The 22928-nt window shown below is 35.8% G+C and overlaps 1 protein-coding gene across 7 annotated transcripts in view; it reads left to right on the plus strand.

The window, feature by feature from the left end:
- Nucleotides 1–22928, plus strand: part of LOC114330581 (protein TANC2) — a 632990-nt gene that overhangs the window by 565249 nt on the left and 44813 nt on the right. For 6 of the 7 annotated variants that reach the window (XM_050645525.1, XM_050645528.1, XM_050645527.1 and 3 more), the window contains 3 exons: nt 637–856; nt 11203–11331; nt 19566–19892. In XM_050645525.1, coding sequence (XP_050501482.1) covers nt 637–856; nt 11203–11331; nt 19566–19892 — 676 coding nt within the window. The remainder of the gene's footprint in view (nt 1–636; nt 857–11202; nt 11332–19565; nt 19893–22928) is intronic. The other variant, XM_028279976.2, reaches the window with a different exon arrangement.

Here is a 22928-nt window from a genome sequence, read left to right on the forward strand (position 1 = left end):
TTTATCTAATGGTGCCACCATAATAATTTAATTGGAACGTACAGAAAAGTTTGGGGGGGGGGGGGATTAAAAGGGAACAAAACCCCATAAAATTTTTATGGGGTGTAAAAATTTCACTGTTATTTTTTTTTATGTTACTGCCATAATATTGCCACGTGTCAATTTTCAATAAAAAATCTCTAATAGTTTTCGATATACTGAAAAAGATCGATTTTCATTTGGTAACCTCAAAGGGCTGTCACTTTTTTTATGAGCATATTGGTACTAAGGTAAGTTAGGTTCAAACGACCTATTTTTGGTCCCAGAATATGTGATTTAATTTATGACTTGCATTTTTGTTACACCCTGTATATTTTACAGATTGAGGGTATATGGAACTTCATTCTTCTTCATGTACCATATCCATCATAAGTATTATATGTGCGCACATGTACATAATATTATATTTGGGATATTGTAGCAAACAGTAATTTATTATCTATCGTGGCTGAATGGATCAAGCAATCCAAAGCCAATAGAAAAGACAAAAAATACCATATCCTTTCAGAACGTTGGTTACTACATATATTATAATAGCTATCTTAATATTTAACTTTAGTAATGCTCTACTTCTACTAATCCATGTTTTTTAAACAGAGTCGCACTGATCTGTTGACATCCAGTGTAGAAGTAGGCCATCCAGAAAAGCTGCCAAAGACTCGTCCCTCGAATTTGCGTCACCGAGCTCCCGAACAAAATATTATGACTCAAAGCTGCCCCACTCCTCCTCAAGCCAGAAAGAAATTCTATCTCGGAGCGAAAGGATTAAAAAGTCCATTGTTGAGTAGGGGTGTTAGGCAAGAACCAGCTCTATCAGGTAATTGTCCAATTTTTAATTTTTATTAGTAGATATATGATTATTTTGTAGTAATTCTCCTTTTTTTGGGTGGTTCCGGAAAAAAAATAAGGGTGCATTATAGAAATTTGTAAATAACACAAGTACATGGATAATCGCTGAAAGTTTTTTTACTCTAGCATAGGCGATTCAGATGGTATAAAAAGGGGTTTTTTTTTAAATGTAACAACCTCTAATTAAAAAATTTGCAATTGCCCTTAAATGAAACCTATAACAAAAAATCAGCCACTTATTTGTGATTAATTTCCGCAGGGTTTCTTCTTAATTTTCATTACAGTTAGGGAAAAATATATATTTTTTGAAACATCTTTTTTAAAAATTTGTCAACTTTGGGGCTCCACCCCCGCTAAACGGTGGATAATAGACATATGCTGTCGGGAAATAAATAGTAGGAAATATAGTCCTCTTCATTTTACTATTAAGTATTTTTTTGCAAAACGTACAGGAAGGGCTACGTCTCGCAAAAACCACAAATTACCCCCCTTTAAAGGGATGAAAAGGGGGGTTCCGGGGCGAAAACCGGACTTGTGTCCATTTTGCGAGGTTCAACCTCTGTTTCCTACACTACTATAATAGATGTACAGTAAAACCTCAATATAACGGACTAATTGGGGGGACGTGGTGTCCGGTAAAGCCGAAAGTCCGTTATATAAAAATAGGCTTAAAATTAATAAAAAAAACTTTTTTTGCAAGGTACGCTGCCCTTTTGTATCTAGGTACTGCATTATCTTCATGCAGTACACTGCATTTAAATATAAAAAAAACACAAAACACAAACACCAAATTATATTTAATTATTATTTGGATATTCCTCGGGAATTGATGTTGTTTAATATCAACACGCTTGCTGTCGGTAATCCTGCTTTGAAAAAGGAATCAAGTTTTGTTTACACTTTTTAAGTTTGCTGGTTTTTTATAATCCACTCTCTAAAATTACAAAAATGTGTGTAGTATAGTTGAACTTCGTTATCTGATAAATAATACATATTATATGTTATTAGATCCTCAAGATGTGATCGATCCTACCTGTGATAACTTAATTTTTGGCAGTGTTCTTTTGTCTTCTTCGCCATGTTCATTTCCATCCTCATTTTTTAGGTTCATAACTTCATCTGCTATTTCACTTTTAGTCATGATGTTATACCCAGGGTCACCGTCACCTACTTCTAGCCATTGTAAAACATCTTCTTCAGCTACTTCCTCTCCGGCATTATTATGTATTGTCCTACAGAAATCAGGAACTTCCAAATATCTGTGGTGAACCATGCCTTATTAGAGCTATAATATGAAACGGGCAGATTATCCATTATATCTTTTAAAACTCTAGGTTTACGAGATTTGCCAACATAGAGGAGTCAATCTATGCGATCGATTGGCGTTAGCATAAAGCTGTGCTGAGATCCTCCTTGCTAATTTTTCTTGCAGATCGGTTCTTCCAGATTCTTTGTAAAATACAGCGTTTGAAGTCCACGGGTACCCCGTTGGTATGCAATGTATCTTAGTATAGGACGGGTTCACGTACAATATTTACAGGACATTTTTAATTTTTTTACATTTCACCGAATTTTTTGTCCGTTATATCTGAAGTCCTTATATCCTATTTTGGACTGAGTAAACATATGCGAAGCAGAAACTTAAGCCAAAAAACAAAAATAACCATATACAAAACCCTTATACAACCAGTGTTGACATATGGATCGGAGACATGGACCATCTCCAAGGCAGATGAAAACCTTCTGCTTATATTTGAACGAAGGATCCTGAGAGGCATATTCGGTGGCATCTGTGAAAATGGTATTTGGAGGAGGAGGTACAACTACGAGGTATACCACAGATATAAACATATATTTGGTGGAAAAGACGTAGTATCTCTTATAAGAATAGGACGACTAAGATATGCAGGACATCTAGCAAGATCACAGCATAACAACCCTCCTAGAAGAATCCTTACGTCACAACCTGTGGGAAGTAGAAATAGGGGTAGGCCAAAACTTAGATGGAAAGATGGTGTAGATGAGGATGGGAGAAAAATAGGCGCAGCAAACTGGCAACGGTTGGCAATGGATAGGACTGACTGGCGTAATAGACTTGGGAAGGTCGAGGCTCTTTCATAGGGCTGTAGCACCATTGATGATGATGATATCCAAAGTCCGTTAAATAGAGGTCCATTATATCGAGGTTTTACTGTATTTAAATGCGTTAAGCATTTCTGGGGCAGCGCACTGTGCAAAATAAATAAATAAACTGATATGCATTTTATCGGTAGTATTTTTCTGTTATGTAAGATATTCATAATACAAAATGTGTATGGTTTTATTTTCGTTCATTGTTTGTTTTATAATAAAAATGCTCCTTGTATGATTATACTAATACATTCACAGTACCTACCTAACTCTAAAGATTTGATAATGACAATCACCTACATTCAATATTTGATTGATTTGTTGGGTTTGAGATTTCACGGTCATTAATTATCTTTGATTTATGATTTGAATTTTATGTAAGATTTGAAACTTGATCGCTTATTTAAAGCGGTTACTTATAAAGACATTCTATAGAAGATGAATGTACCATATTAACATTGTCTAAAAATACTGTAAAAGAATTAATTTCAATATTATGTGGAAAAAATGGCGTTTTTAAAATAATTGAAATTTAGGACAAGGAAGATGATAAAAGACGTAAAATAAGATGTAACTAAAAAAAAAAGATGTATGAAAATCACTTAAAATTAGTTTATGATATAATCGTAATCGCCAACTACAAGAAGAACATGAAAATGATTCTAAAGGGCGCTTTACAGCTTGCAATTCTACCTGCAAGACGCAAGAAAGTTGCCTAAAGGCATGCGCAGTATGTCGTCAGTTGATTATTGCATGCAACTTCTTGCAATTGCGCGATAATCGTTTTGGTGCCAATTTTTCTGCAAGTTTTCATGCAAGTCTAGGGGAATTTGATTTTTCCACAATATCAAATGTCATTGACGACACGGATTCACGAATACATGCCGATCAGCTGTTTTCTGTTTGTGAAATATATCAACGATGGAAATGAAGGAATAATGAAATGGCACTTTCTGAGATTCTATACTTAATTATTGTAAATTGTATATTAAGCTACGGAAGCTCTCTCTCCTCTAGCTAAGTACCTTAGGATAATAATTAATTTGTGTTTCGCAGAAATAGTATTTCGAAATATAGATTTCTTTGTAATTGTTCAATTTTTCCCAAGGGTTTATTAAAATGTAAGTACATTCATTCCTAGAAAATTAGAGTCATTTTCATCATCTACTTGGATAAATTCTTCTGTTGGAGATACATTATTACCCCTCTTCTTGTTCAACTAAGATCTTACTCACTATCTCCGATCTCGGCGTTCTAAATTAGTGACTAAAAGGCTGGCTGCAGCAATAATAATACTTAAAGTTGCTGCTACCGCCTTTTTCCTTTTATATTTGGTTATTTCTGATAGTCTTGGCATTTCGAAATTTACCAAGTTAAATACACAGCAATAAAGTAATTAAAAAAAACAAAAGTTTATAAGTTAGGTTAAGGGTAAAACTTTCAAATTGCATGCAAGCCGGGTTGCAAGCTGTAAAAGACCATGCAATAGACTTGCATGAAAGTCTTGCATGCAAGAAATTGCAGCAAGTTTTCTTGCAAGCTGTAAAGCGGTCTTAACCGATAGGGAATAATAAAGATTTAGCCGAAACACCAGGAATCAAATTTACTGAAATGCAAGAAAACAGCAGAATACCAAATGTACCATGTACCATATTAGCATTGTCTAAAAATACTGTAAAAGAATAAATTTCAACATTATGTGGAAAAAATGGCGTTTTTAAAATAATTGAAATTTAGGACAAGGAAGATGATAAAAGACGTCGAATAAGATGTAACTAAATAAAATCAAGATGTTTAAAAATCACTTAAAATTAGTTTATGATATAATCGTAATCACCAACTACAAGAAGAACATGAAAATGATGCTAACCGATAGGCAATAATAAAGATTGAGCCGAAACACCAGGAATCAAATTTACTGAAATGCAAGAAAACAGCTGAATACCAAATAATAATATTTATATATTAATGTAAACCATATGATGGACATGACAAATCTGGTACCAAGAGAAAATCCAAAAGTCGGCTGCAACGATATAACGTTAGTTCATAAATATAAATACTTGTAGGTCATGAAATCCAAATTGCCAAGGACAACCAAACAAAACCAATGAACTGTAAATGAGAATCACTTTTGGCATCGGCCACATATGGAGCTCTATCAGATATCTAGAGCAGCATGCCATATTATTTCAAAAAGAAGACAGTTATGACTCATGGCGTCGAAACACTTTCCTTATAATCCATGCCACAGCAACCAAACTCAGAGTAGCTTAAATCAGGCATCACAGGTGTCATAGAGCGGATAACGTGGCTGAAGTGGAACTGAGCAGGCCATATGGCCAGAATATGTGGGCGATGGGCCAGAAAAATTACAATATGGAGCAGACAGCCATTAATTAGCCCTTAATTAAATTACCACGAGCAGACAGGAGAAGCAGAAGTAGACTATATACACGATGGACAGACGGCGTTAAGAGAATTGTTATGAACTGTCCACAATATGCTTAAGGCTATGGGTACATAATTCGCAAATATTTTACGTGTATCCCTACTTTTTCTGTCTTTACACGGCAAATTACGTGTAGTAACATTCACACTGGTATGGATATGTAAACATTACTACAATGTCATTCTATTTGAAAATGTCATCATTAATTTAAAGAGATGGGTTTTGAATGTTCTTGGATAACTGTTATTTTTATAAATGCAAATTATTAATTCAGTTAATAAATGTGATAATTTTTTCCCCAACTATGTATTCAGTGATTGTAATAATTTATGTGTACAACAAAGACTAATACTCAATCAAGAAAAGAGGAAAAGTGTTAAAGTGATTTTTTAATAATATATTGTTATGGAACGATTACAATTTTGAACATCTTTAACAACAAAATACTAGGATCACAGAATATATTATCCTGATGTATTCTCTGCTTGGATCTTCCACAAATAATACACAATAAATAACTTTTTATTAAGTTCACGTCTTAAATCAATTATTTATCAAATACACTATATCAATAATATTTAATCAATAACTCAACATATTCCCGATGCAATGTCAAATATTTAAAATTGTCACTGATTGTCAGTGTCTGACTGACAATATATGTATGCTGACAATATTATATTCGGCTGAGTGCGTTGTAAGACAAAGATAGATTTGGAAAATATTACTATGGCATTGTGTTCATTTTTTTCGAATCCTGAAAAAACCAATGAATATTTTTGAAAAATTTAAACGCAGAATGAAAGACTAAATTATTACCGAGGGCCGAAAGTCCCTTAGAATAAATAAAAAGTTTATTTTGAATGATATTGTAGCGGAAGAGAAATCTTGGCCGATCCCCGTATAACAGTAAACACCTCGAGAATGACGTAATCGGATGTGCTAGGCCTCGCCGGAGAATTCTGGAAGGTACGTCACGTAGGCGGAACAAGCCGATAGCTCGAGATGGGAGTCGATTGTTCCAGAATAACAACTGGGTATAAATACGGGCATATTTTGTGAATAAGTTTAGTGTATAAGATAAATTCGTCTGTAACTTATATAAATAAAGTCGTATATAAATTACGAACCGCTAGTTTTATTGTAATTAGAAGTAATTACACTAATCACGCTACAGTTGGTGTCGGTGTTCGGTTAACTTAGTGCGATATAAATAAGTGAATTACAGAGAGACTTTAAAAGACTTTTGAACTTTATTCGTCGGGAATAACCGGAGTGCGTTAATTGTTCGGTATTCGGAAAGACTTTAAAAGACTTTTGAACTTTATTCGTCGGGAATAACCGGAGTGCGTTAATTGTTCGGTATTCGGAAAGACTTTAAAAGACTTTTGGACTCTATTCGTCGGGAATAGTTAAAGTGCGTTGATTGTTCGGTATTCGGAAAGACTTTTAAAAGACTTTTGGAAAGTACGTGTGTGCCGACCAAAGATGTTGCTACAAGAACTTACAGTAAAACAGCTCCGTGAACAGCTAGAGGAACGGGACGTGGACAGCAGTGGGCTCAAGATAGTCCTACAATCACGACTCGAGGAAGTCCTCAAGAAGAATGGAGATGACCCAAAGACGTTCCACTTCCAATCAGCAGAACAAGCGATCTTATCGAAATTCGAAACCATTTCTCAAAAGATCGATGAAACTTCTATAAAGAACAACGAGAAACTTGAAGAAGTTAGTAGAAAAAGCGACGAGAAATTTGAAAGTGTTTCTCAAGTAATTAAAGACGTTTGTAGACAGAATGACGAGAAATTTGAAGAAGTTTCTAGAACATTCGATAAGATGCAGAAAAGTGTAGAGACCGTAGAAGAAAAGATCAAACAACTAGAGAGCATGATAACCGATACAAAAGTACAACCATCAGTTAATGCAGCAGCGTTAGATCCGGTAGTGAAAGATGAACTACCGAGAGACGAAACGTCGCATAATATGAGATTCAAATTACCACCATTCGATGGAAAGTCCTCTTGGTCCATATATCTTAGACAATTTGAAGCTATTGCGACCGCCAATCATTGGACCGAACAGGAAAAGGCTGTTTCCTTGACTGCTGCTTTGCGAGGTGATGCTGCAGATATATTAAGATCAATTCCTAAGGGTCAAGAAAATTGTTACCAGACCTTGTTCACTCGTCTAGAAAAACGCTATGGAGATGCCCATCTACAACAAGTATACAAAGCACAACTGCGAAGTAGAAGTCAACGAGCAAGTGAGAATCTGCAAGAATTTGAAGCAGATGTGGCTCGTGTGGTGCGGTTGGCTTATCCAGAGGTGCCAGACAGCGTTTTAGAAGAAATTGCAGTAGATACCTTCGTCAATGGGCTGAAAGATAATGAACTACAGAAAGCTTTACGACTAGCAAGGCCGAAAGTTTTAGATGAAGCACTTGCTATTGCCTTGGAACACGAAGCAGCTAGCCAAGCTTCACGAAACAATCGAGTAATAACCGTGGAAAAAGGCGATAAGAGAAAAGATGAACGTTTGGTGGAAATGGTACGGAGGGTGATTCGTGACACGATGCCGAAGAGACGCATGAAGAGGGCTGGAAGAGTTGGTTCAAATACAGATGCTTCCTCGAGACGACCATGCAGTGAAAGTTGTAATCACCGGCTTAAACTAGATGAACAGCTTTGCCCTGTGAGACGAACTACCGTCGTTAATGAGCAATGGCAGCCACAACAGTTACAAGAAGCCCAAGAAGACGATCCATGTATAAAAAGAGTATTGGATTGGATGCGTCGAGGTGAGAGACCTAGTTGGCAAAACATTAGTGCATGTAGTCCGGAAGTCAAGGCCTACTGGAGCCAATGGAATTGCCTGATACTAAAAGATGATCTTTTGTACAGAACCTTTGAGAACGATGATGGTACAGAATCTAAGCTTCAGTTAATTGTACCTAAAAGTAAAGTGTCAGAAGTATTGCGTCAGTTGCATGACGGTACATCAGGTGGACACTTTGGTATTACGAAGACTCTGCAAAAGGTTCGAGAACGGTTCTATTGGGTGAACTGTAAAGATGATGTAAGAAGATGGTGCCGAAAATGTGAACTGTGTGCATCCGGTAATGGTCCGGTTGGTAAAAAGAGAGCACCCATGAGACAGTACAATGTTGGAAGTCCTATGGAAAGAGTAGCTATCGACATTGCAGGTCCATTTCCAGAAACCGATGCTGGAAATAAATACATCCTGGTAGCCATGGATTATTTTACAAAATGGACTGAGGCCTATGCATTACCAAATCAAGAAGCTGCTACCGTTGCAGAGGTACTTGTTAAAGAATTCTTTAGCCGATTTGGTGTTCCCTTGGAGATCCACTCCGACCAAGGGCGAAACTTTGAGTCAGCTCTTTTCCAAAACGTTTGTAAATTGATTGGTGCCAATAAGACCAGAACAACACCCCTGCATCCTCAATCAGATGGGATGGTCGAGAGGATGAACCGAACGATGGGTAAACACTTGTCCAAAGTTGTATCTGAACATCAGCGAGATTGGGACCAACACATTCATTTATTCCTGATGGCCTACCGCTCGGCCGTAAATGAAACTACAGGTCAAACACCAACCTGCCTGATGTTGGGTCGTGAAGTTCGGTTGCCCTGCGACCTAGAGTTTGGCTGCGGACCTTCCGAGGAACATGTTGCAGGCGAAGACTACGTTGACCGCCTGAAATTACGAATGAACACCATTCATGAACTTGCCCGACAACACATCCAGATAGCCAGTGACAGAATGAAAGATCAATATGATTCTCGCTGTAAGAATGAAAGCTTCGAAGTAGGTGATCTTGTCTGGCTTTATAATCCACAACGTCGTCGAGGCCTGTGTCCTAAACTGCAAAGACAATGGGAAGGTCCGTATGAAGTTAAGAAGAAAATAAATGACGTAATATACAGAATTAAGAAGTTGCCAAACGGTAAACCAAAAGTTATTCACATAAATCGTCTCGCACCATATGCTGGCTCAAATGAAACAGAGGAAGCCCGAGTCCTCCAACAGGAGATGAAAGATGTACCACAGCCAAGTTTTAAGGAATTTATGTCAAATTACGCAGAAAGAAAGAGTGCTAGATTCGGCGTGACCACAGAAGTTCAGCAAGATCTGTTTGGTGTTCCAGAAAACGTCTCTCTGGCCCACTGTGTTGCCCAAGACCTCGAGATGACTAAAGGAATATCGTCCGTATTCAATAGAAAGTTCGGCCGCCTGGACGAGTTAAGAAATCAGCAGCCAAAAATTGGAAGAGTACTGCGATTGGAAGATGGTCCTCGATCTTTGCTGTATATGGTGACCAGAAAGTCTTATACGGACACGCCAAGCTACGAGAACATATGGCGTGCTCTAACTAATTTGAAGAAAATCGTGTGTAATTATGACATCAAAAATTTGGCTTTACCAAAAATAGGCCATGCAGTAGAAAATCTGGATTGGAAGATTGTGAGAAGCAAGCTTGAAGTGGTCTTCAGAGGAACTGGTGTACAAATCACTGTGTGTTGCATGAACCCGAAGATGTCGTACCCTTCAAAGACAGTAGACTGTTATTTCTTCTTGAAGGGTGTATGCAGAGCTGGAGAGTCGTGTAGATTCCGCCATCCTGGGCCTTCATTTAGAGTTGCTGATCGAGACGCTCAGATCTTAAGAGGGGAGCAGTGTAGCGGAAGAGAAATCTTGACCGATCCCCGTATAACAGTAAACACCTCGAGAATGACGTAATCGGATGTGCTAGGCCTCGCCGGAGAATTCTGGAAGGTACGTCACGTAGGCGGAACAAGCCGATAGCTCGAGATGGGAGTCGATTGTTCCAGAATAACAACTGGGTATAAATACGGGCATATTTTGTGAATAAGTTTAGTGTATAAGATAAATTCGTCTGTAACTTATATAAATAAAGTCGTATATAAATTACGAACCGCTAGTTTTATTGTAATTAGAAGTAATTACACTAATCACGCTACAATATATTTGAAATTAAAAATCACACTAAATTTTCTCTTAGTTTTTCACCCCTGTAACCTATTAAAATAAACATTATAGAAGTTCTCAGGGACTTTCGGCCCTCGCTAATAACGTAATCTTTCATTCTGCGTTTAAATTTTTCAAAAACACTTGTTAGTTTTCTCAGGATTCGAAAAAAATGAATCCCCATTTGAATAGCATTGCAGCCGAAAATACGTACCGATCCTCTTAAGACCGACAGAACTGGATGAAATTAAGTGAGGTATATGTTCAGCTTTAAACGCAGAAGACTGGATGATAATGATGATGATGATAAACGATAACAAAAGCATTCAAAAATGAACAAGAATATTGACTAAAGCAACATACCTACTTCATTTTTTGGTAAAACTTCTCTATAGATACTCTGCAAATGTGAACCAAATATCTTCGGAAAATTATTAAATAAAGAACTAAAGAAGGAATCATAGTAAACGAAACCGAATGTAACAACCAATAATAATGACGAATAATCTAGCCACGATATGAAGAAAAAGTATAATTTGGTAAGGAATACCGAAACAACTTGATTCAATCTCCATGTTGAATGTTGAATAACTTGCTTATTATTAAGTTTTCTTATAGATTTCGCGATAAAATTAAGGTTCAGATATTATAAATAATATTTAGTATATAAATTGTTTTATTTAATTCGGAACCATGTATCCTAACACTAATCATTTCTTCAGCTGCCATGACATCTTCAACAACATCTACCGAGAGCAAACACTGGCCAAGTGTTATTTTAGGAAAAATCAGATCACTTTGGCACGCCGGTTCCAAGAGTGCGAATACAGGCCTTAATCAACTTTCAAGAGGCAGGATTAATAATTCTTGGCTTGCTTGATTTGTTTTTTTTTTCTTGTTGTCGTTTTCTGTAGTTAGCATGCCGATATTTTTTTGCAGTATAATTATCACAGCACCAGTTTTTTTATTTTTTTATTTAAACTTTTTTTTATTGAGATACATATAGTTGTAGTTTAATGCAAAGGAAAAAATAAAATCAAAGAGAAGTCAAAATATAAACTTACGTGCATAGAAATCGGCTCACTTAAAAATTTGGTCATTTTTGATGTCTCATATTTCCTAAACCTGTTGGCCGATTTAAGTGATTTTTTGAACATGTTATATATAGCCTGATTCCTTAACATACCACTGTAATAATATTGTTGCTAAACAGGTAAATTTTCATTGTATACCGGGTGTACCAATAAAACTGTGTTTTTTTTTCTCAAAGTTCGCATAACTCTGGAATATTCTAGCATTTATAAAATACTGAAATTAAACCCCAATTATAGCCTCAGGTTTTCTTAACATTCTGTTTTTTGGTTCATTCATTTATGTTGGATAATAACAAGGTTAGGTACTTTAACAACTAGACATGTTCCTTATTAATACACGGTGTTTTTAAATAAATGCAACAAAAACTTTAAGGGGTAATTCTGCATGAAAAAATAATGACAGTTGGATTTATAAACGTATATCCACAAGTGTTTCGTTTCCGAGATACGGGATGTTGAATTTTTTCTTACAAACTGACGATTTATTTATTGCTTTAAAACCAGTTGAGATATGCAAATGCAAATTGGTTGGTTTTAAGTGCGGATTTTTTGACATAAAATTAAGAATTTTATAGGTATTCACTATTAGCGTGCATACCGGTAAAATGATCGGTCATGTTACAGGTATGCGCGCTAATGGTGAATATTAAATTCCTAATTGCATGTCAAAAATGTGCAAGAACTACGTCTTTAAACCCACCAAATTTAATTTGCATATCTCAACCGGTTTTAAAGCGATAAAATAAATCGTCAGTTTGTAAGAAAAAATTCAACATCCCGTATTTCGGAAACGAAACATTTGCGGACATACGTTTATAAAGCCAACTGTCATTATTTTTTCATGCAGAATTATCCCTTAAAGTTTGTCGCACTTATTTAGAAATACCGTGTATTGATGAAGAACATGTCTAGTTGTTAAAGTACCTAACTTTTTTATTATCCAACATAAACGAATGCATCAGAAAACAGAATGTTAAGAAAACCTGAGGCTATAGTTGGGTTTTAATTTCAGTATTTTATAAATGCTAGAATATTCCACAGGGTAATGCGAACTTCGAGAAAAAAACACAGTTTGATTGTACACCCTGTATACAAAGAAAATTTACCTGTTTAGCAACAATATTATTACAGTGGTATTATTAAAGAATTAGGCTATAACATGTTCAAAACATGAATTAAATCGGCCAACAGGTTTATTAAATATGAGACATCAAAAATGACCAAATTTTTAAGTGGGCCGATTTCTATGCACGTAAGTTTATGTAATTTTTATTACTAGACAAGGCGAAAACGGCGGGTTCGTTGGAAAAAATATTCCCATGAGATTTTTTTGCATAATCACATTTGTAATACACCCCAGAATATGCTTCAAGAAGTAGCCCACGAGAATAGTGGTCCAAATTTTTTTTAGCAATTTTTTTTATTTGCAAAATTCAAATTTCAAATCGCAAAAATTATTATTTTCTGTCTGGACAAATTTTTTTAGGTTTTTTAAGACCATTCTGGACAAAAAAAGGTCTCTTGTAATTTTTCTCTGTTAGTGATTTTTCGAGTTACGAGCAATTTAAAATTTGAAAAACTCAAAAATGGCCATTTTTAAGACTAATAACTCGGTTAAAAATTATTATTATGAAAGTCAGAAAGTGACTAAATCAAATTTTAAAGCCCCCCTACATGATCCTGAAGAAATTTGTGTCATTAATTTATTACTAGGCTGTTATTTTTAATTATTAACAATAAGCCGTAAGAGCGTATTGACGCGGCTGTAAATGTGAGTGCGAGTAAGATGCCCCATTGGACTGCCGGAATGGCATCTCTCTCGCACTCACCGTAGACGGCCGCCTAATACGTGGTGGCGCTCATTACTATTACTTAAAAATAACAGCTTAGTAATAAAATTATGACAAAAATTTCTTCAGGATCTTGTAGGGGGGGTGGCTTTAAACTTTGATTTAGTCACTTTCTGACTTTCATAATAATAGGTTTGTTCTAGAAAACAGTCAAACTAGTCAGAAACCGTCAGCAAACAGTTGGTCAGTGAGAGAAACATAATACAGTCACCAGTGCTATCCCCTCTACTCACGCTGGTCCACTATTCGCTGATGGTTTCAAACCGTTTGAAACTGATGCTAGAACAAACCTAATAACTTTTAACCAATTTGTTAAGCATTGAAAATCGCCATTTTTCGTTTTTTTCAATTTTAAATTGTTTATAACTCGAAAACGATCAACTTTAGGGAAAAATTACAAAAACCTTTTTTGTCCAGAATGGTCCAAAAAACCTAACAAAAATTTGTACGGGCCAAAAATATTGATTTTGACAATTTGATTGAAAAAAATTGTTAAAAAAATTGGACCACTTTTCACGTGGGCGACTTCTTGAACCTTATTCTGGGATTTCTCACGAATGTGATTATGGAAAAAAATCTTATGGGAATATTTTTTCTAACGAACCCGCCGTTTTCGCCTTGTCTATACAAACATCATAATACACAGAAAAATCTTAGCATCAGGTGGATGGAGGCGTCGAAACATATGGAGTAACACGTGCAACCTGTTTCATGTAGGATTCCCAAAGCTACTTCAGCTGCTCGGTAATTAATAGAAAGAGACATAAATTAAACAATCTCTCTCTGTCTCTTGCTCTTGTCGTTTCCCCATTACTGAGGAGCGTGGTTTATCATATATTTATTTATTTATCGTATTTAATATTTTCGCTAATACTCCTAACAAATTTTCTCCATTGATCCCTATGTTCTGCTGCTCTAAGTACCCTTTCAAACTAAGACACTGGTGTCTGACACCGGTGCCCGCCACCGTGCATCAAAGCATTGTTTTAAATGAACGACTACAGACGCGCCACTTTGATTGTCTGGCTGATTTTAGTGGCTCATTCTTTGCTGCCATTGAGAACCGGTGGCGGACACCGGTGTCAGACACCAGTGCCTTAGTCTGAAAGGGTACTTAGGGTTTGGTAGAATGAGTGGCCCGCTGAATTCTGATTTTGATCGAACTATCTGGTTAATAGAGATGTTGAAAAAGTATCTATTATTCGTTACAAAATACTCGTTACTTACGAATACCAAAAGTAACGATTACTATACAGAGAGGCAAATCGTTACTTTGATTACTCTGATTACTCTGATTACTTCGTACCAATCATATTAGAGCGTGTACAGACTGTTGTATCTACAACCCGTACACTTGATTACTTTCTACCAATCGTATCCCAGCGAGTAACGGACGGGACCGGTATTTTACGAGTGTTATCGAATATCTTTATCGGTATGAAGTGTTTTAAGGGTGTGAGCCTCAGAGCCTCACACATATTATAATGTATGTCATTAACAAAGATCGAATGCGAGAACCCTATATTTTTATCTAGATCTATATCTATACCTATACAAAATACCTACCTACTGAGAAATATGATTCTCGATATGATTACCGGTACTCAAATACAAAAGTAACAAAATTAATCATAGTAATCAAATCATTTTTATCCCTTAAACAGATCGGTGAAGGTCGTTGTTATATCGGAATACCTATACAAAATACCTACCTACTGAGAAATACGATTCTCGATATGATTACCGGTACTCAAATACAAAAGTAATCAAAGTAACGAATACTGTAGATGATTACTTTATACAAAACTAACGATTTGTAACGAATACTCGAAAGTAACTATAATCAACATCACTACTGGCTGGTGACCTTCTTCTTGGTTTTCTCCCCGGAACGTTTCCAGAAACAATTAATCTCTCTAAATTATCGTCATATCTGCGAACCACGTGACCAAAGACCTGTAGAATTCGTTGCAGACATATTGTGGACAGTCTTTTTTTATGCCAAGTTGGTTAAGAATGGAAACTTTTGTTTCCATTCCATTTCCATTTGGTTATGCACGTAAGTTTATGTAATTTTTATTACTAGACAAGGCGAAAACGGCGGGTTCGTTGTAAAAAATATTCCCATGAGATTTTTTTGCATAATCACATTTGTAATACACCCCAGAATATGCTTCAAGAAGTAGCCCACGAGAATAGTGGTCCAAATTTTTTTTAGCAATTTTTTTTATTTGCAAAATTCAAATTTCAAATCGCAAAAATTATTATTTTCTGTCTGGACAAATTTTTTTAGGTTTTATAAGACCATTCTGGACAAAAAAGGTGTCTTGTAATTTTTCTCTGTTAGTGATTTTTCGAGTTATGAGCAATTTAAAATTTGAAAAACTCAAAAATGGCCATTTTTAAGACTAATAACTCGGTTAAAAATTATTATTATGAAAGTCAGAAAGTGACTAAATCAAATTTTAAAGCCCCCCTACATGATCCTGAAGAAATTTGTGTCATTAATTTATTACTAGGCTGTTATTTTTAATTATTAACAATAAGCCGTAAGAGCGTATTGACGCGGCTGTAAATGTGAGTGCGAGTAAGATGCCCCATTGGACTGCCGGAATGGCATCTCTCTCGCACTCACCGTAGACGGCCGCCTAATACGTGGTGGCGCTCATTACTATTACTTAAAAATAACAGCTTAGTAATAAAATTATGACAAAAATTTCTTCAGGATCTTGTAGGGGGGGTGGCTTTAAACTTTGATTTAGTCACTTTCTGACTTTCATAATAATAGGTTTGTTCTAGAAAACAGTCAAACTAGTCAGAAACCGTCAGCAAACAGTTGGTCAGTGAGAGAAACATAATACAGTCACCAGTGCTATCCCCTCTACTCGCGCTGGTCCACTATTCGCTGATGGTTTCAAACCGTTTGAAACTGATGCTAGAACAAACCTAATAACTTTTAACCAATTTGTTAAGCATTGAAAATCGCCATTTTTCGTTTTTTTCAATTTTAAATTGTTTATAACTCGAAAACGATCAACTTTAGGGAAAAATTACAAAAACCTTTTTTGTCCAGAATGGTCCAAAAAACCTAACAAAAATTTGTACGGGCCAAAAATATTGATTTTGACAATTTGATTAAAAAAAAATTTTAAAAAAATTGGACCACTTTTCACGTGGGCGACTTCTTGAACCTTATTCTGGGATTTCTCACGAATGTGATTATGGAAAAAAAATCTTATGGGAATATTTTTTCTAACGAACCCGCCGTTTTCGCCTTGTCTATACAAACATCATAATACACAGAAAAATCTTAGCATCAGGTGGATGGAGGCGTCGAAACATATGGAGTAACACGTGCAACCTGTTTCATGTAGGATTCCCAAAGCTACTTCAGCTGCTCGGTAATTAATAGAAAGAGACATAAATTAAACAATCTCTCTCTGTCTCTTGCTCTTGTCGTTTCCCCATTACTGAGGAGCGTGGTTTATCATATATTTATTTATTTATCGTATTTAATATTTTCTCTAATACTCCTAACAAATTTTCTCCATTGATCCCTATGTTCTGCTGCTCTAAGTACCCTTTCAAACTAAGACACTGGTGTCTGACACCGGTGCCCGCCACCGTGCATCAAAGCATTGTTTTAAATGAACGACTACAGACGCGCCACTTTGATTGTCTGGCTGATTTTAGTGGCTCATTCTTTGCTGCCATTGAGAACCGGTGGCGGACACCGGTGTAAGACACCAGTGCCTTAGTCTGAAAGGGTACTTAGGGTTTGGTAGAATGAGTGGCCCGCTGAATTCTGATTTTGATCGAACTATCTGGTTAATAGAGATGTTGAAAAAGTATCTATTATTCGTTACAAAATACTCGTTACTTACGAATACCAAAAGTAACGATTACTATACAGAGAGGCAAATCGTTACTTTGATTACTCTGATTACTCTGATTACTTCGTACCAATCATATTAGAGCGTGTACAGACTATTGTATCTACAACCCGTACACTTGATTACTTTCTACCCATCGTATCCCAGCGAGTAACGGACGGGACCGGTATTTTACGAGTGTTATCGAATATCTTTATCGGTATGAAGTGTTTTAAGGGTGTGAGCCTCAGAGCCTCACACATATTATAATGTATGTCATTAACAAAGATCGAATGCGAGAACCCTATATTTTTATTTAGATCTATATCTATACCTATACAAAATACCTACCTACTGAGAAATATGATTCTCGATATGATTACCGGTACTCAAATACAAAAGTAACAAAATTAATCATAGTAATCAAATCATTTTTATCCCTTAAACAGATCGGTGAAGGTCGTTGTTATATCGGAATACCTATACAAAATACCTACCTACTGAGAAATACGATTCTCGATATGATTACCGGTACTCAAATACAAAAGTAATCAAAGTAACGAATACTGTAGATGATTACTTTATACAAAACTAACGATTTGTAACGAATACTCGAAAGTAACTATAATCAACATCACTACTGGCTGGTGACCTTCTTCTTGGTTTTCTCCCCGGAACGTTTCCAGAAACAATTAATCTCTCTAAATTATCGTCATATCTGCGAACCACGTGACCAAAGAACTGTAGAATTCGTTGCAGACATATTGTGGACAGTCTTTTTTTATGCCAAGTTGGTTAAGAATGGAAACTTTTGTCCGATGAACAGTCCAAGGCAAGCGCAGCATTTTTATCCAACACCACATCTTAACCTTCGTCGGGCGGCATAGATACAATTGTAACTTTTGAGTTTTCAAATTGTGATAACTTTTTTTTTCAAAGATGTAGAGACTTGAACTTTTGTGACATCTCTACATTTATCCAGTAGATTATGTGAGCCGAATATAACAAAAAAATCTTTATTCAATTCCCATAAGGAGGCTTAAATAGTTCCTACCCCCATAAACGACGGCATAGGTACATTTGTACCTTGTACTTTTTTTTAAATAAATGATTTAAAAAACAATACATTTTGTATTTAAATGATAGCTTATTTAAATCAAAATACAAAAATGAATGTTAGTGTAGATTTTCGCAACACATACATATCGTTTTAGACAAAGAATGTTCGTCACACACAGACCGAAAACATACTACACAAGTATTTCTCGTTTTACGCTGTTTTTCCTTTCGTTTCGACAAATATGACAACTTCCGGTTACTGGAGTAGATCCAAGAATGCTGTGAGATACTTGAGGAGGAGTATCTACAGCAAATACATACTCTGTTTCGACCAATGACCATTTCTACAGCACTACGAAGAAAATGACTCCTCATCATCATCCGGTTTTTACTTTGAGATTGAAATGAAGGTAACTAAATATCTTTAGAATGATCCTTCAAAAATTTCCTGCGTTTGTCCTAGGAATGTGAAAGAGGTATTCGATTTTGCTGTTTTTGTTGTGGTCAACAGCTCTTTTTCTTTTTGCATTCTCAACAAAACACCCTGATTAGTAACGTATAAGATATCTTTAGGATGCGTAGATTCTGTATAAGATATCTTTAGGATGCGTAGATAAAGCCACATTTCGAAATCCTCAATTTTCTTACAGGTGGCGTCTGTGAGAGTCCACGACTCAACTCCGTACAACAGTATAGGAAAGATATAACATCACAGTAACTTGATTTTATAATAGCTGAGCCATTTTTTGAAATGCAGATGTGGTTCTCTATTCTACATTTTATTTCTAGGGAATGGTCCCAATTTTCATTAACGTTGCTGTTCCTTCTTAACGTTGCTGGACCAAAATGCTGTTCCTTCTTAAAGATGATTATACATTATTATTCTAGAGACAATTAGTTCAATACCTCTATGCACATAACTATATTGCTACGTACATATCTATATAAAGAATAAAAAAAGGTTAATTTGGATAAATATATAGCCAAAATAAAAAAAACAAGTTGAATATGAAAGCACTAAATAATTATTGGCATCTCTTTTTGACTAACTACTTTCACCGCTAGTAAATATTTTAATGATGCTTACAAACTACAACTAATGTATCAATTTGCACTGCAATGTTTCTTTTGTGCAATTCAATTACTAATACGATTGATTTTGCAAAAAAAAATAAAAATTTCTTTTGCTAACAAATTTTGTATCTTTTAGACGATGAAAGCGTTCAACCTAAACCCGCCATCAAGAAAACCTCCGAAAACGATCTCTATATGCGTCTTGGTCTCCTTCTCGGTGATTCTGCCAAACGATCGAAGAAGCAGCAGGAAATAAACCATGAATCCTGCTCATCGTTGGCTAGTTACGAGGCTTCGACGATGTTATCAACAAATACTAGCCCTGTCTCCACATTAACCGGGAGTTCAGAAGACCAGCACCGGACTAATCCTAGTTCAGATAGTGTCGCATCGTTGATGTCACTCTCAATGTCCGGACAGAGTAGCAATTCCAGTCCCCTGAGTAGGAGACACAGTGTTACCAGTAAGTATTTTTTCTTTTCTTATTAGTTTATTTTCGAATCCTATTTGAATCATTGAATAGAAGATTGAGTAATTTATTACCATCCATAAACTGCTTACTTGTTCTTTAAGTGCCCTGTCAATTGCGAACGTTGGCTATTAAAATGGCAATTCTGATCTTGCTTACGGCACTGAATGTTTCTACCCATGATACTACGACAACCAGAGATAAAGCCACTTCGAGAACAACTTTTAACCGGTGACGTCAGCGCCCGACAAACTTGTACGGAGACTTATGGGAAAGCATAGAGTTTTATACGGTTTTATACATTCTCGTGTTATTAAATAACTGAAATTGTCGTTCGTCTGTTCTGTTACACTGTTTAATTTATACTTTGATGAATTATTGTAATCATACAAGTATGTAAAATAATACAATATATTACGTAGGTATTGTACTAAAAAACGTAATAGTTTTTTCACTGTAAAAATTTAAGAGGTTTCTTGACATGCAGAAAACTTTAAATAAATCGTGTCAAATAAAAGATGGTTTAACAAATCATAAAAAAAACTAAAGTTTCAAAAAAGTATTAAAATTATAAAAACAAAATTAAGTAGATAGATTTAGATGGATTTAAAGAGGTGGCCGTTTAGCCTATTCCGCTGCTACTTTTTCAGATCTATTGTGGTCCTTTAATTCTAGATTACATTCTTTAGTCTGGCCCTTTCTAAAAGGTCCAATAAGCCCCCAATTCTCACCGCACATTCTTCTACATTTGCCCAAGGACATAGTAGCTTTCTGTGTGGTTTTCAGGATGTGAGTATTCCATTTAATCATATGATCAGTATAAACCCCAAGTTATTTTGTTTTTTTGGCAAATGAAATCTCTGTTCCTCCCAGCGCAGCACCGGTAGTTTTAAGCCTTCTAGTGCTGTCCTTTTGGTGCAGTTGGCGATTTGTTTTCTGAACATTGACTATCAGTCTCTCTTATTTACACCGGTTGTCAACTATAGTTGGGGCTTCTTGCATTCTCCCAGACACCAGCTGGGCAAACCTGCCCCTGATTACGATTGATATTTCGTCAGTGTATCCTAGACAAAAAAGTATTATGTGGAGAGATTTTTGAGATCATCTACCAAGGTTGCTCAAAGTAGAGGTGACAGAACTCCTCCTTGTGGACAGCCTCCACCTACTCTTACTTTGATGGTTGCTTTAACCAGAGTTAATATTGCGGGTCCCGGTGAATTCGTAACTATTTTAATCCCCCATTTTAATTATAGGCCAACTGGTAACTCTGGCCCTGAGTTAATTTTTCGATAACCCATCAACTACCGGTGAATTTGTAACTCTCATTTTTTAAAAAATTCTTAACGATGTTGATAATCTAATACCGGTATTCCAGGTATGTACTTGTATAAATTACCCTCTTTGAAGGTGGTGTAAAAGTTATTCATCATTTATGTATTGTCTCTTGGACGAGTTACATGAGAAAGTCGAAATAAATTTTGTTAAAATGGCTGAAATACTTGTAACAGATTTCGTAATGAGTGAACGTGGATGCAAGTTATTAGTGGTAAATAATTTTAAATTTCACTTTTTAGTGTAGCACTAGAAGGCTTAAAACTACCGGTGGTGCGCTGGGAGGAACAGAGATTTCATTTGCCAAAAAAACAAAATACTTTGGGGTTTATACTGATCATATGCTTAAATGGAATACTCACATCCTGAAAACCACACAGAAAGCTACTATGTCCTTGGGCAAATGTAGAAGAATGTGCGGTGCGAATTGGGGGCTTATTGGACCTTTTAAAAAGGGCCAGACTAAAGAATGTAATCTAGAATTAGAGGACCACAATAGATCTGAAAAAGTAGCAGCGGAATAGGCTAAACGGCCACCTCTTTAAATCCATCTAAATCTATCTACTTAATTTTGTTTTTATAATTTTAATACTTTTTTGAAACTTTAGTTTTTTTATTATTTGTTAAACCATCTTTTATTTGACGCGATTTATTTAAAGTTTTCTGCATGTCAAGAAACCTCTTAAATTTTTACAGTGAAAAAACTATTACGTTTTTTAGTACAATACCTACATAATATATTGTATTATTTTACATACTTGTATGATTACAATAATTCATCGAAGTATAAATTAAACAGTGTAACAGAACAGACGAACGAGAATTTCAGTTATTTAATAATACGAGAATGTATAAAACCGTATAAAACTCTATGCTTTCCCATAAGTCTCCGTACAAGTTTGTCGGGCGCTGACGTCACCGGTTAAAAGTTGTTCTCGAAGTGGCTTTATCTCTGGTTGTCGTAGTATCATGGTTTCTACCGATATGACCCCAAACCACGAGTTTTTTCATGAGCGTCTCTGTCAGCGTCCAGACCTCAACACAATAGATTATGATCGGAAAAAATGTAGCATTTAACTAGACGCAGTTTTAGTGAAAGAGACAAATCCTTGCTTATGAGGAGCTTTTTCATATTGTTAAAATTTAACTAATGCTGCTCTAGCTCGTTCTATTCTCGCCTTAATTTCTGTAACTGTTCCTATTTTGCATTTACTTTGGTGCCAAGGTGTACATAAGATTATGTATAATGACAATAACAATAATAGATAAATAAGAAAATACAAACATATAAAACTAAAATTATTAAAAATGTATAAACATTCTCAATTTCTTTGCAACACGAAAATGCAGCAGCTGCATAATACTATGGTCAAATCTGAGAGTGCAGGAAGAGTCTATACCGGTTTCGGGGGTTATTTCCCCCTCATCAGTAGTCCCATATTCTCCTCTCTTAGATTCTTCCACGTACCACACTTTGGGCCTTTCCGAATTGCAAAGAAAGAAATGTCACGGATGGACTAGGGTCATCTACCGAAAAACAAAGTAAGTTATCAATCGAAGTAGCACAGAAAACGACAATAAATATCGTCTCCATACCACCAGATTGACAACAGGTGGAATACTTACTTTGGTTACACCTCCTGAGATTTTCAAAATTTATAAATCATACAGGATGCCGAGGAAATTAAGATGAGAGAA

Source organism: Diabrotica virgifera, chromosome 3, assembly GCF_917563875.1.
Source record: "Diabrotica virgifera virgifera chromosome 3, PGI_DIABVI_V3a".
Taxonomy (NCBI): Eukaryota; Metazoa; Arthropoda; class Insecta; order Coleoptera; family Chrysomelidae; genus Diabrotica; species Diabrotica virgifera.